This window comes from Lissotriton vulgaris, chromosome 9, assembly GCF_964263255.1.
Source record: "Lissotriton vulgaris chromosome 9, aLisVul1.2, whole genome shotgun sequence".
Lineage (NCBI taxonomy): Eukaryota > Metazoa > Chordata > Amphibia > Caudata > Salamandridae > Lissotriton > Lissotriton vulgaris.
Window position 1 is genome coordinate 340,986,140 of NC_141697.1, and position 14,248 is coordinate 341,000,387.

The following is a 14,248-nucleotide window of genomic DNA, read 5'->3' on the forward strand; positions in this document are numbered from 1 at the left end:
GCAAATGACATCAGTGGCCTCTGACTTGAATGTGGGAGGCGGACTCTCTGGGTTCTTCCGGTGAGGAACGAGGTGATCCATTTCAGTGATTTTTTTCTGGATTCCGATGTTTCTGAGGCGTTGTATCAGGGTGCTATGACAGACTGTGTCGAAGGCTGAGGAGAGGTCGAGGAGGATGAGGGCGACTGTGTCTCCATTGTCCAGTAGAGTTCGAATGTCGTCTGTTGCAGCGATGAGTGCGGTCTCAGTGCTGTGTTTGGCTCGGAAGCCGGACTGTGAGGAGTCGAGGGATTTGTTGGTTTCGAGGAAGGCGGAGTGTTGGTTGTTGACAGCTTTCTCGATGACTTTGGCCGGGAACGGAAGGAGCGAGATGGGGCGGTAGTTTTTGAGTTCGGTGGGGTCAGCTGTGGGTTTTTTCAGAAGGGCGCTGAGTTCGGCATGTTTCCAGCTTTCCGGGAAGGTGGCGGAGTTGAGGGAGCAGTTGATGACGTCTCGGAGGTGTGGTGCTATGATGGAATCTGCTATGTTGAAGATGTGGTGAGGGCATGGGTCTGTGGTGGATCCTGAGTGGATGGAGTTCATCAGGCGGATGGTGTCCTCAGTGGAGATGGGGTTCCATTCATTAAGTATGTTCAAGGGGGGTGAAGGTACGGCAGAAGGTTGGGTGGGTTGGTCTCCAGTTTGGTTGTCGAAGCTGTTGTGGATGTCTGCGATTTTGTCGTGGAAGAACGAAGCAAGGGAGTCGCAAAGGGTTTGAGAGGGAGTGATGTCGTTGGAGTTGGCAGTGGGGTTGGTAAACTCTTTGATGATGTTGAAAAATTCCTTGCTGTTGTGGGCGTTGTTGTCTAGTCGATCTTGGAATGCGGCTTTCTTGGCAGTCCGGATCAGTTTGTGGTGTATGCGGGTGGCGTTTTTGAAGGCGTCCCTGGTGCTGGTATTTGGGTCTTTTTTCCAGGCCTTCTCAAGGGAGCGACAGAGTTTCTTGGATTTCTTAAGATAATCGTTGAACCAGGGGGCGTTTTTGTTGCCTAGTTTGATTTGACGTTTTTTCAGGGGTGCTAGGTTGTCGGCGCTGTTGGTTAGCCATTGAGTGAGGTTAATGGCTGCTTGGTTGGGGTTCGAAGAGTGGGCAGGGGGGTTTTGAAGAAGCAATGAGGAGATCTGGTCGATGGTGATTTTGTTCCAGTTTCTTTGCAGAGTAGGTTGAGGATGGTTGTGGGTTGTGGTCTTATTGAAGATAAAGTGAACGCAGCGGTGGTCCGTCCAATGGAGAGCTGTGGTGTGACTGAAGGAGATATGTTTGCTGGAGGTGAAGATAGGATCGAGTGTGTGGCCTGCGTAGTGAGTGGGGGTATTAACGAGTTGTTTGAGTCCGAGGTTGGCGAGATTGTCCAGAAGGGCGGTGGTGTTGCTGTTGTTGCTTTTTTCCAGGTGAAAATTGAGGTCTCCCAATAGAATGTAGTCCTCGGAGGGAAGGGCGTGTGGGGTGATAAAGTCAGTGATGTCTTCACTGAATTGTGCACGGGGTCCTGGTGGCCTGTAGAGGAGGGTGCCTCTGAGTGTGGTCTTGGGGTCGGTGTGAATCTGGAAGTGAAGGTGTTCGGTGCTAGCGAGATTGACGTCTGAGCTGGTTGAGATGCGGATGGAATTCTTGTGGACGATAGCGATGCCTCCTCCTGTTTGCTTGTTGCGGTCTTTTCGGATGATCTTGTAGCCTTCCGGGATGGCAATGGTGATGTCTGGGGCAGAGGAGGCGTTCATCCATGTTTCAGTTAGGAAGGCGACGTCCGGAGAGATGGTGTCTAGTAGATTCCAGAGGTCGATGGCGTGTCTGTGGACTGAGCGGGTGTTGAGCAGGATGCATTTTAGGTTGTTGGTGTCAGGTCTCTGTTTGGTGTTAGTGGATGAGGAGTTGGTCTTGGTGCTGTCAAACTTGCAGGAGATGCATGTGAAGGGTCCATGGGTGTGTCCAGGGGCGGCTTGGGCGCAGTTGGGGAGTCGGCCGGGGTTAAGGGCTAGGAGGGTGGAGGCGGCGTATGTAATGCGGGTAGGGTGGGTGGGACGACGGCCAGGGGGTCTGGCGCTGGGCGCGGGCTTGGCGCGGACGGGCGTAGACGGGCTTACCTTTGGCGCGGCCGAAGCGCGTGGACGCTGCACGTTGGGACATCTGTCTTAAATGGATGGTGGAGGGGGTGGAGGGGGCGGAGCGTGGGAGGGGCAGCTGGGAGGCGGGAGCGAGGTGGAGAAAGGGCCAGGGACCACAAACAAAATGGCAGCAACAACAAAAAACGCTGCTTGGGGCACAGGCAGTGGGAGTAATGGGTTGCTAATAGGGCTATGTCTAGTCAGGGTAGTGCAGCAATTGAGGAGGATTACTTATTAACACAGTTGCAAGTGTGATGCAGTTGCCAATATTTTGCCCTTTAACAGCACTAAACACATGCAACACCAGCTCCAGGGGGCTGGTTTGCCAATATCTCAAATACTAGTGGACTTACACAACAAGACAACCTAGTTATGAGCTAAAACATGCACTTCAAACAGCCCAGGATCTGAGCAACCATGCTCTTCGGATCAACGAGGAGCACTGAATGGCTCATTCAGCGCTTTAAAGACCATAACAGTAAAAAAGCAGGTAAAGCTGCGTAACGGTGTAAACCGATTTTCTTTAATAGCATAAAACTGGAATAGCACGTTCACAGAGGCTTGCAAGTGTACATATCAAAACAGTGCTATGATATGACTGTATTTTTAAGAGGCCAGTACATGATGCCTTCAGTTAGTGTGAACCTGCATCCATCTTAGAACGTGTCTGCAGGAGCTTGCCCTGAAACACAAAATGATTTCGAATTTACATTACCATAAGCCTTTACAGTAGTATACTTTTTCTTTACATTTTTTTTTAATGCATCGGAACTTTATCATCATCCTATTCAAACAAAGTAAAATTCCTCAAAACACTCCAGAAAGGTCATATTTTGTTTATACTTTAAATCCTTTGTTTCTAGGTGTTCCAACTAACCTGCAAGACAAAACAGCCAGAACTGTTCTAAGTGCACCGTAATAATGGTACTGTACAAGCTAAAAGCGAACACAGACCATGATCTCAAAAGAGCACGGAGATTTCGTGTTGCTAAGATCAGGTACATCCATAGGTAACCTAAGATCAGGTACATCCATAGGTAACACATACATGATGGAGCCACATGAACCACAGCACTTGCAAGCACGTGCCAAGAATGCTATTTTTAAACCTGAACAATGGGGCACCACTGATAGACAGTATAAATACAGAACATAATATCCACCCAAACAAAACAAGGAATATGAATTAGGCCACTTTGTTGACATTTAAGTTTTTCTACTTCGCCGTCTTGGTTATTCTACATATTTTCATTTGCGACCCACAGTTATCACACTGTACTTACTTAAAAGCTGTTCATCTCTCTGCTTTCTCCGGGGTTGCACATACGTAGCGTTAAAGCAATCTGTGATAAGCAGTGAGGGCCGGCTGACCATTTCCAAAGAGCACCCATTCAAATGGCTGGAAGAAAGAGACAAGCAAAGGCTGTGAGCAACATTTCTCTGCAATCAATTGTAATGTTATGGAAAGTAAAAAAAAATAAAAAAAATGTAATGATTGGGGGAGTAGTCCGGGTGTGATTGCTGTGGACTGACGGAAAGATTCTTATGCCACGCGGCATCTACACAGGGTATCAACTGGCCCCCGCTGTAATAATGGAGGCAAGTTAATACACTGGGTTAAGATGCCAAGTAATGGTACAGCACAGCAGCTTCAGTATGGTAGTTAAACCTCAAGCCCAAATAAGCACATGCTATTATGAACTATATACATTAAAAAAAGCAAACAATCATGCTGACCTTACACTTTAATCAACATTTGATTGTCAACTGACTGTGCAGAATACAAGACGACGATTAATACTCCGGTAACGCCCGGTCTCTACTTATACAGCGTTGCATAGAGTAACTCGAATAGATAAATCTTCAGGATCAGATCCTTCTACAGCAGTCAGAAAAGCTAGAAACTCTGATGCAAAGGACCACAGATTCATCAGCCCCGATTCCGCTCCTTGTAAGTCACATGATGTATCAAACGCACTGTTCGCGCCAAGGACTCATCGTAACCGAGGAGTACTTGAGAGCATTCTTACATGGTAGGGGGAACTGCGAAAGCAAGTTAATTGTTTATTTAAAACACTATTGCTTTAAAAACATTTGAAAACAGATCAAACCATAACTATAAACAAGGAAGAGGAGAGGGTAAAGCAGACAAAAGTAAAGACTGAAGAAAACTAAGAATCCCACCCTATCCACAAGACACCTAAAACCAGGTGTTCATTTTTGTTCATCACGAGGTACCCACGCCCACTCTACCTCCTTCTGATGTTTAACTCCCTCACTGGGTTAGAAGGTGGCTTTGACTTCACATAAAATTAAGTACAGAGTAAAAGATAAAGTTTAAGTTACTCTCATAATCAAATTGAATACAGTCATCGATTTATACCCATGAAGCTAGGAACTGGGGGTTCACCAATTTTATTCTAACATCAGAGTCTACGGTGGACCTATATGCACTTAACTGGCTAAACACAGATGACATGCATCTTATCGGCAAGGGGGGATTTTGCATCAACAATGTCCTGACTCTGTGTCAATATTCCAGTACAAAACAATATTAGAACTTTTAAAATCTCCAATATTAGATCATCATTTAATGGGGCTGGTGAACCTTCCATAGGTCTTTGACTGGGATAATGGGGCAAAGCTAAACAGAATTTGCATTTGTATCGCACTCACTAAACATAAAGAGGCGTTGAAGTGTTTCACAACAACTAGCACGTTACACTGGAGCCCAGAGCTAGTCGTCAGTCAATTGGCTATTGGGATTAGTCTCGTGCTTGGGTGAAAAATCTACTGGATCATTCTATGTAGGATATTTTAGGAATTGCTGGACTAAAGTAAAATACGAACAGCAGAAATGTGAGTACTTCAGAGAGAGCTATTTTAATTCGACCACCACATCGGTCTACTTAATGGTAACTAGCACTGTGGAAAATTCAAAACAAAGCATCCCATTTAGTTAATTTTGAGTTTAAACGTCATAGCCTGACAAATGCAATGGCAATCCTGCAAACAAATCAGCCAGACAACGTATCCATGCTTTGAAACTTACATCTCCCGCTTGTGGTTAAAGTCAACAGCATAAATTATTTCTTCTTCTCCATCTTTAACAATTTTCCAGATGGTGCCTCCAATCATGTGGCCAGCAGGCAGTGGGGTGATGGACAGACCATGGCCTTTGCCTGAAAAAGAATAATTATTCACAAAATAGTTTGCAACCCACAAACACAATTACAGTGTAATCTATTGTGAGCATAGAAATTTTAGCATACCAATTTCATTGCATTTTGTTGTGGTTTACATTAGTGTCCTGGAAACACACTACATGAGGATACATAAAAATATGCATTGATAAAGCTTATGCTGCCTGACATAGTTAAAGCCCCTAACGTTTTCCCTAAATGTACACATTAAATGCAATGCAAAAGTTCAAGAACAGGTAGCGTATTTTATTGACGACCTGCTTAACCAGTTTTCACCAACTTTGGTAAAAATGTGTAATGGTCCCCTAAATTTCTAGGTAAACTTGTGAGTGGGGTGTGGAGATCTTTCTCCACCAAGGCTCCAATAGATAGTAATTGGGGACACTGAATGTTGAAAACATAGTACAATGTTCACCATACTTGGAAGGCAGATGATACATTGTCTCGTTCTGTGCATTTTTACAGGTATTATGCACTTCTATTTAGGCATTTTTTAAAAATAAAAAAACAACTACAAAAACAACCAGTAGTGTAGTGCGGAAGCAAGCATGTGTTAAGGTTTGCAAGTACTTAATGTTTGAATAATCTATGAACATTCGACTTTTGAATTGTTAGTCAGCTTTGCAAAAGTCAAAGCTCAAGTCATATACACTATTCACATTTCGAACATCAACATTCATGTCATATGCCCATCAGTAGCAGAGCATACAATAGCAATGCAATGGCAGTAGGTAGAACAGTAGTATATTAAAAGTTGTGCCTGGTAATATGATGGATCACACTGTGCACTTCGAACATTGTACACTTAAATCAAGTAACAAAGTGTGCAGCTGAAAGCTGTGGATCAAGTTTATACCATGGGAATAATGCAGACAGATGTCTCATGTGAAAAATGTACACATACAATAGACGTGAGCTACAGCTAGTAGACATAGCCACTCTGAAATTGTTTTCATACCTGCTTTAAGTATCTTCAGTCTTTGCATTATAGTACATTGACACATGCTCAATGTACTGGCATCTATATTTCAGTGCTCTAAATTTCACATTTAAGACTGGCTGTTCAAGTAAGAGTAGCCTTGTTCTGAAGTTGGCATAGCCAAGTGAGAAACTGCAGATAGCGGAATCAGCTTTTTACTGTATGCCATTGTATCTAGCTATCCAGGCCCCTTGCATTCTTCCCACGAGACGAGCTAGGCGCCTTCTAATTAGCAGCTCTCTTGAGATTCACACTGCATCACATATTCTAGACTCTGGTTTTTGCATTTTCGAAAATGTATAATAGAAAAGTCAAAACGAAGTGGATTTAGCACTGTATGCTCAGACAGAGAAGTGCTGGCCTATTTAATTATGAATTCACACTTCAAATATTTTTTGTAGCTTGCTATGTTTCTGCACTAAACATGTATTAGACTTCAGTGCGTTTCTCGGATGGTCTCTTTTTCCCCCCAACCAGGGGTCTCCAACTTTTCTGTACTGTGAGCTATGTATGTTCAATGAAATGCATTGAGAGCTACTAATGTTGTATAATCTCCATTTTTTCATATGTCTATTAATTCAACCAAACAAAAGTATTCTAATTCAATAAGCTGGGCTGCACACAAGTCAGCTACTCAAGAGGTAGCTGGAGAGCTACAGTAGCTTACTTGTAACTGGTTGGAGACCCCTGCTCCATACCATGCATTCTGTGTACCATACACATTTCTCAAGATTAGGCAGATTTATGAATTCCACCAAAGCTTGCTTTTCTATCTGAACTGGGAGACCTAAACTAGAGTGGTAGGTAGACAGGAGTAACAATAGGGAAGAAGGAGCCCGAACATGTCTACTGGCTCCTCATGGGTAGGAAAAAAAGATGGATAAGGTAGTGCAACATGATCTTTCGGAAATATATCAAAGATTACGAGTTCATGGGTGCCAAAAGGTCAAGGCAGTGAGGGCAAATGCTTTCTCTTCCTCTGTTAAATTATGCTTCCATGTTTACAACGTGGAATGTTAGCTACTTAAGAAACTCAAGAAAGAGTCAGGATCCTGGAATATATTAACGACGGGCAGTGCTTTATCGCTTGTGTAGCAGAGACCCGCCTAAAAACAGATGAGGTTTTTAGCTAAGTAAATGTTACTTGGGGAAAGGGGGTTTGTTCAGCCCAGGGTACCAATACCCAAGGATCGCTATGTTGATCCGAAATGCCTTGTAAGATTAGCACGATTAGGTCACTAGTGCAAAAGATATAAATATGTGCCGGATGCTGAGGGAGGAAAGGGGCCTCATGATTCACTCTTCTGCAAGTTGTGATGAGTTTCCATTCTTGGTGTTAGCGAGGCTTTGCCAGTGTATTTTTCTTAATGTAAATCATACGACATTGCATCTCATTAAATTCCTTTACAAGCTAAAATACTGAATATATACACAGCAGTCAGACTGCATAACATACGCCCATTGTATACCAATTAGGCCTATGGCCACTAAAAACAGGGAAATTCTAGGGGGGAAAAAACGTCCCCATTTTTACCTTTCAAGTTTACGATCTGGGAGAACTTCAGCTGCTGTATTTTATCAAAAGCTGAATCGACATCGTCCAACGTAAAGAGATTGAAGTCTTCGGTATTGTGGCGTGACTAAGCCCATCAGAAACAGAGAATGAAAATGTTAATAAGCACAACACTGCTCTTCTAAATGGGGGACAGTCATTTAATTGATAAGATTTCCCAATATTAAAATAGTAAAGCATACCTGGTACAGATCATACATAAACATCTGCCCCATTTTGTAAACGGGTATGGTTGCATAGATTGCACAGTTTAAGCCAAGCTTTCCAACAGCGTACGGGAGTGCACCAAGGTGCACAGGATCTGGGTGGGAGAGCAGGACAGCATCGACTTGGTGAGCATACCTGGGAGGAACAAATATATAACAATCTTTAAAAGTAATTTATACAAAATCCCTATTGTAATCGCTATGTAACCACATAATGCTTAGGGTAAGATCGCACATTAGATTACACAGTTTTTCAAAGGTGTAACCAGCATCTAAATATCACATGCAGTGCAATTTTTACGACCTTTGCTAGTAGTCAAACATGAAATATAATGTCACTAAGCCTTGCAAGAAAAGTTTAAAAAAACAACCGAAGACAATGACTATAGAAATGCTTCTTGTTAACAATCTGAATCTGGGCCTATCAACTAATTTCCTAACACATCCATTCCTAATGTGTCTGAGAACTCAACTATCACTAAAAGGAAACAGTCCAGGCTGATAAAATATGTCCTTTTCTTATCAATCACTTTTCAAAGCCCAACCAACTTTAGTTCAATTAAATCATGTTTGCACCAACTTACAACAGGAGTACTATAACTGAGATATTAAACATCCAATAGACCAAACTGTGAGAAATATATACTTGAAACAGAATTCAACGTTCCTTTAAACTAGAATAGTCATGTCTCTATTAGGTTGAGAAGCGAGGAAGGTTTTTAAAAGTCATATTAATTTTACTTCTTGCAACTGCTGAGGAATCATTCTTGTCTAAGTGTGTCCCCACAAGTGCACCCTTTCAACCTGGCCATGGAGTAAAATCTTCAGTGGTTAAGCGTCCACAGAAGAACGTTTGAGGCCTGTTTTTTGCACATGCCACTAATTTTAGTTTAGAAGCACTCCTAACTTGAAATTTTTTTTTTCAAAAGAGATGATTACCCCTGATCATCTTATAAGATGAACTTGGGATTAGAACTCAGATTTCCCAATTCATAGTTTACCACCAAACCAGGTTATTGCGTGGAGTAGCATGAACAAGTTCTGCCACAAGACCGCGAGTAAAAATAGCAGAAAAGGATGAAATTTCATAGTATAATAATTTCATGTGCCAACTTAAACAAGAGAGGGTCTACACAAAAATGGAAACAGAATACTCAAAGTATATGAAGGCACAATGTCACTGCATGTTCCCAGTGTCTCTCGATCAATCAAAGGTGTCACAACTGTCAGGTTTTCACACAAACACATCTCTCCCATGCAAGCAAGCTGACCATAGGAATTTGGGTAAGCCTCTAAAGTTTTCAAGGGTGGACTAATAGAACACAACTATTGCTGGTATACGCAAGGCCACTCTCTCCTGTGAACTGGTTAGGATCATGCACAAGCAAGTGGGACCAATAGCTTTCACTGCAGGCCGGACTACCATTCGAGATGCTCTGTCTGGCTTCTATGGTTTTTAGCCAAAGAGTCCAAAGAACTCACAGAGAAGCCATTTTCATGCCTAAAAGATCGTTCAGAGGGAGTATTGCTGGCTACTGGCAATTCCCACATGTGTTCTTGCTTGGTGACGGTTTAGAACATATTAAAACGTGTAAACTATTTGTGAAGTTTGGTTTCATCTCGAATTGTTTTCTCCTGTCTCCTCACCTATTGACTTTTTTGGTTCTACAAATGGACTGGTTACTTCTTGTTTTCAATATAGTTTGTTTTCACTTTTGAGTTTAAATTCTTGATATATCACAGGGATTATGTACTGTTGTTTATGATTAATAAATAATAAAAAGGAACATAACCCGAACTTGATATTTGAGGGGAAATGCTAGTTTTAAATGCTGATTGGTGTAAATGCTGATTGGTGTAATTACTCAACACAATGTAGTGCACATTGCAGCACGTTATCACACAGAACAAAAATGTGTGTCTCACAGACACAACATCAGTAAAAAAGTGTTTGAAAAGTGAAAATATACTATCTGGCATGCACTGTGGGCTCCAATCTGGGGTTGAAACTTGCTTTCAAGCCCTAGGACTGACACACTCTCCAGAGTTGTGGCTTATCTAAGGAGCTCACAAGATCCTGGGCAGACTCTGGAACGCATGGGTTGACCCGGTATGTTTCCAAGTCCTGGGATTGACCCACACTCTTCAAACCTGGGAATGATGACTGGCTGTATCCAGTCCCAGGAATAGCCTTCACTCTCAAATGCTGGGGTGCAGCCAGTGCCAGGTTTCCCCACACTGTCCTCCAGTCCCAAGTTGCCTCACACTTTCCAATCCTTGAATGCCTCACACTCTTCAGTCCAGGTGTATCTCTCAGCTATTATTATTATTATTATTATTATTATTATGTAGCAGTTGTTGCAGGGAATCAAAGGAATATGGTGCTCCAGTTACAGAGTGACCCACTGTAGTTACATCTCCACACACCCAGGTCGTGCAGATGAATACTTTATTACAACCGACCCCAGGGGACACATACTGGACTCGTCCACCTTCAAGGGAGTTTGCTCAAGTACAAACAATCTAGAATAAGAACAACATACACAAACCCAACCCTTAAGGTGGTATGCAATAAAAGTAGCATATCATCTCTTAAATCAAATACTACACCCACACACTCTCGTTCCGGAGTGCCCCATGTGCTCCAATTCTAAGGTGACAAAAGTGTTTTGAGTCTCGGGTGTCTGAGTGCTCCAATCCTGGGATGCCTTGAGCACTGGAGTTCCAGGGTGCCACAAACTCTGCAGCCGAGGCTAGTCGTGACCCCGGCTACAACCTTGCACTTGACTGAGAACTACAGGTGGGAGAAAAGGTTTAAGGAAATGAGACACTGACAAGGGAGGGAGTATTCAGAGAAGGCATGCAAATCGAGACAGACTACCACTTCTACCCATATGTTACTCTTAACCTACAGCAGCCAGAGTTCCACTTTGTTAGAGGTGAAACATTCAATCATGATGAGGGGTACTTATCGAGTTCTCTAAAACTGGTGTATTTTGCTTTCTGGCACGAAATCCTAGAGATTCGGCTATTGGGGCCATAAAAAATTACCTGGGTTATCACATTTCTTCCAAAGGATGTTCAGGTAAAGTGAGAAAGAATGTATGGATGAACCACTCAGTTTTCCACTGATTTACAGCATGCTGGCTCACCAACGTAATGCATTAAATAGCTCTCTTTCTTCTAATCATTACTTACTTCCGAAGAGAATCAATGACATCCATGGAAAATTCTTCATCCCACCCACAGTCGAGGAGGAAGCGAAACTCGTCCACCTGGAGCAGATAACAGACCGCCGACATGTCTTGCACCCCCGAGAGGGCGGTAAGCTTGATGATGGACGTCATGGCTGCTGTAGATATTAGCCACAAGTACTCTGAAAAAGCAAAAGTACATTTGCTATTATGCAAAATGCGGGTTGCATTATATAGAGTGAACAATAATTCAATTTGTGTTGGTATTAACAGTGATCTCTCTGGAAGTAGAGGAAAGTGAAGCAATTGTCACAAAAATCAATGCTAACACCCTTGTTTTCAAATGTGATTTATCTTGTACAAGAAAAGTGGGGTATACGGAAAGAGTAATTAATCTAACTGCTCTCATTAATTCAATACCATGTATTTCAGGATGTCAGATCTAGATCAAATAATCTAACATTACATTCAAATCTGCTCCATTTTTTAACTAGTACAATAGCTCAGCAAGTAGAGCACAAACACTTCACAGTTCTAGGTAGACTGCTGCAAAACAACCATGAGGAACAAGAAAATAAACCCCTTGTGGAACGGTTATGTCACTGAAAAGAGTTGGCTGAATAAATGAGCAGTCAGATTAAAGGATCCGTTTTGTATATTATTCAATTACTTTTATTTGGTTTAGAAACAATCCCAAGCAGAAAACCTAAAATCCATTAATAAATATTTAACAATTTTAAAAGAGCTACAACCATTTCAAACTAGCTGTACTGTAAGGCATGTGTGCTTTCCTGAATCTTTCAATGAACAGCAAATTATCTGAGAAGTATTACCAAATAAAATCATTAAGCCCAGGAGCAACGTTTATATCAGTAAGCACTTGCAAAAATGTACAGGTTAAGAGAATTTGTTCAACAGACTGAGTATGGACTACACAAACAACAATATGTCTGCACAGAAGGCACCCTCACTCATTGGGAACAAAAACAAGTGCCCAATATTATCAAATATTGCAATTAATGATACAATGGACAGTTCTGTCATGTTTAGCTTTTGACTGCAAAGTATAGAAAAATTGCAACAGATGCTTTAGTTTCCCCTGAGTACCGATTCTCTATAAAGAAATTCCTTTCTAGTATGACACACATTAAATTCAGCAGTTCAGATGTAGTTCAATAATTCAATATTTTAACAGCTACAACGACTCAGCTGGAGTTTAATTCTTTCATATGCACATTGGTCATCTGCAGATAAAAATAATAAGTGTACATAGACAGTTAAGCAATTTTCGATCCCTGTGTAGATTTTGCTTCCTCCAGCTTTCGGAGGACTTTCTTAAGCTGTACGTATTTAAGATGAACAGTGTTTAATTCGTTATCAATTACTTTTTTTATTTTGAGTTACTCTCAACTGAGAGAGACCCATAGTCTGAGTTGCTCCTGTTTTTCTTTAAACAATAGTTCATTTACAGGTCTCTGAAACATCTACAACATGGCGACACTGCTCTATATGTTACAACAGCTGTGTTTGAAAATTAAATGTTTTTTATTTGCATCCTAATTAGATGTGTACGGGAGTCATTACATCGCAGGGAAGTTATTTTACATTTTTATCAGGAGTCACTACTCACACGGGAGCATTACATTGTAGGTACGTACTCAAAAGCAATATCATTAAAAAATATATATTTATGTGCTTATGCTTAACCTATATATAATCAATCACACAGGCAGCGAATGTCTGTGTACTTACAGCTAAGTCTGAGTTTCTATTGAAAAGGCGAATTTGGTTTTCTTAATAACTTTGGTGCCACTCAATGAATCTGCACAAAACATTCTAATAAAAGGATCAATCCAAATTAAATTTGGCACTGGAAGGTTCCTGCAGATCGAGCAACACGAGACCTAAAACAAAACAAAGAAGTGGAGGGTGGTATCAAAAAAGGGATTTTCCCGATTTCAATTCCTAAAGGACTATTTAGACTTTCATCATAAAAAAGGACTGAATAAAAATACAAAAACATTTGCATGAAACAGTAGAACTTTGGGCGCAGCAGTCCCGAACCTAGAGCTCTATTACCTAGCAGCACAAGTGCAATGGGCAGTGGCCTGGATTTCGGGCAGGAATCTCGAGGACACGGCTACGGCCACAGACGTCCTTTCCCAACTGCAGGTACTCACCCTATTTCACCCGCTGACGAGCCCTAGGAAGCACCCGCAGCTACACGTGGCTGTAGCCACGAAATGTTACGACAGATGCTTACGCCTCACCAGACCCACCATACCGTATGCGCCAGCGCTACCGCTCCTGGGCACCCCCAAAGCCACGTCAGTCGTGACAGAGGCGACACTGGCACAGTGGACCCACGCAGGCATAGAGACCATGGCAGATTTGTACGCAGATGGCGCTTTACTCTCCTTCGAGGCACTGACTGCTGACACGGGACTACCCGCGGGACAATTCCTACAGCATGCCGCAATACTGCGGACGCTTACACGGAAATGGGGGAACATCGCTGACGAACCGCCCACACACCAGCTAGTGCAGTGCATGCACGTGATGGGCAACGGGACGCACGTGGTGCACTGGCTGACGCAGGCGCTACTCTCGCACACCCAACACGCATTGCAACCTCTCCGGGACAAATGGGCGGAGGACAGAGGGAAGGCATGGACGGACAAGGAGTGGGCGGCGATACTCTCAGGCCCCCGCAACATTCCCCGCAATGCACGTTTCAAACAGATCCAATTTTATGTTCTACACCGCGCATATCTATCCCCGGACAAGATAAACTTGTACTTCCCGGGCACGGGAGCCAAATGCCCGAGGTGTGACACGGAGGGAGCGGATCTCCTCCACATGCTGTGGCAATGTCCCCAACTTCGGGCATACTGGCACTCGATACACACGACACTGAAACGATGCACGGCAATGTCGATCCCGCTCTC

General features: G+C 42.7%; 1 protein-coding gene across 2 annotated transcripts in view; it reads right to left on the bottom strand.

The window, feature by feature from the left end:
* CPSF2 (cleavage and polyadenylation specific factor 2) overlaps positions 1-14,248 on the bottom strand; it is a 158,480-nt gene that overhangs the window by 123,169 nt on the left and 21,063 nt on the right. The window contains exons 2-7 of one of the 2 annotated variants that reach the window (XM_086937686.1): positions 13,053-13,204; positions 11,305-11,482; positions 8,083-8,242; positions 7,862-7,967; positions 5,198-5,327; positions 3,429-3,544 (exon numbers count right to left, since the gene is read on the bottom strand). In XM_086937686.1, the coding sequence (XP_086793812.1) occupies positions 3,429-3,544; positions 5,198-5,327; positions 7,862-7,967; positions 8,083-8,242; positions 11,305-11,453 (661 nt within the window). In that variant the 5' untranslated portion in view covers positions 11,454-11,482; positions 13,053-13,204. The remainder of the gene's footprint in view (positions 1-3,428; positions 3,545-5,197; positions 5,328-7,861; positions 7,968-8,082; positions 8,243-11,304; positions 11,483-13,052; positions 13,205-14,248) is intronic. The other variant, XM_086937685.1, reaches the window with a different exon arrangement.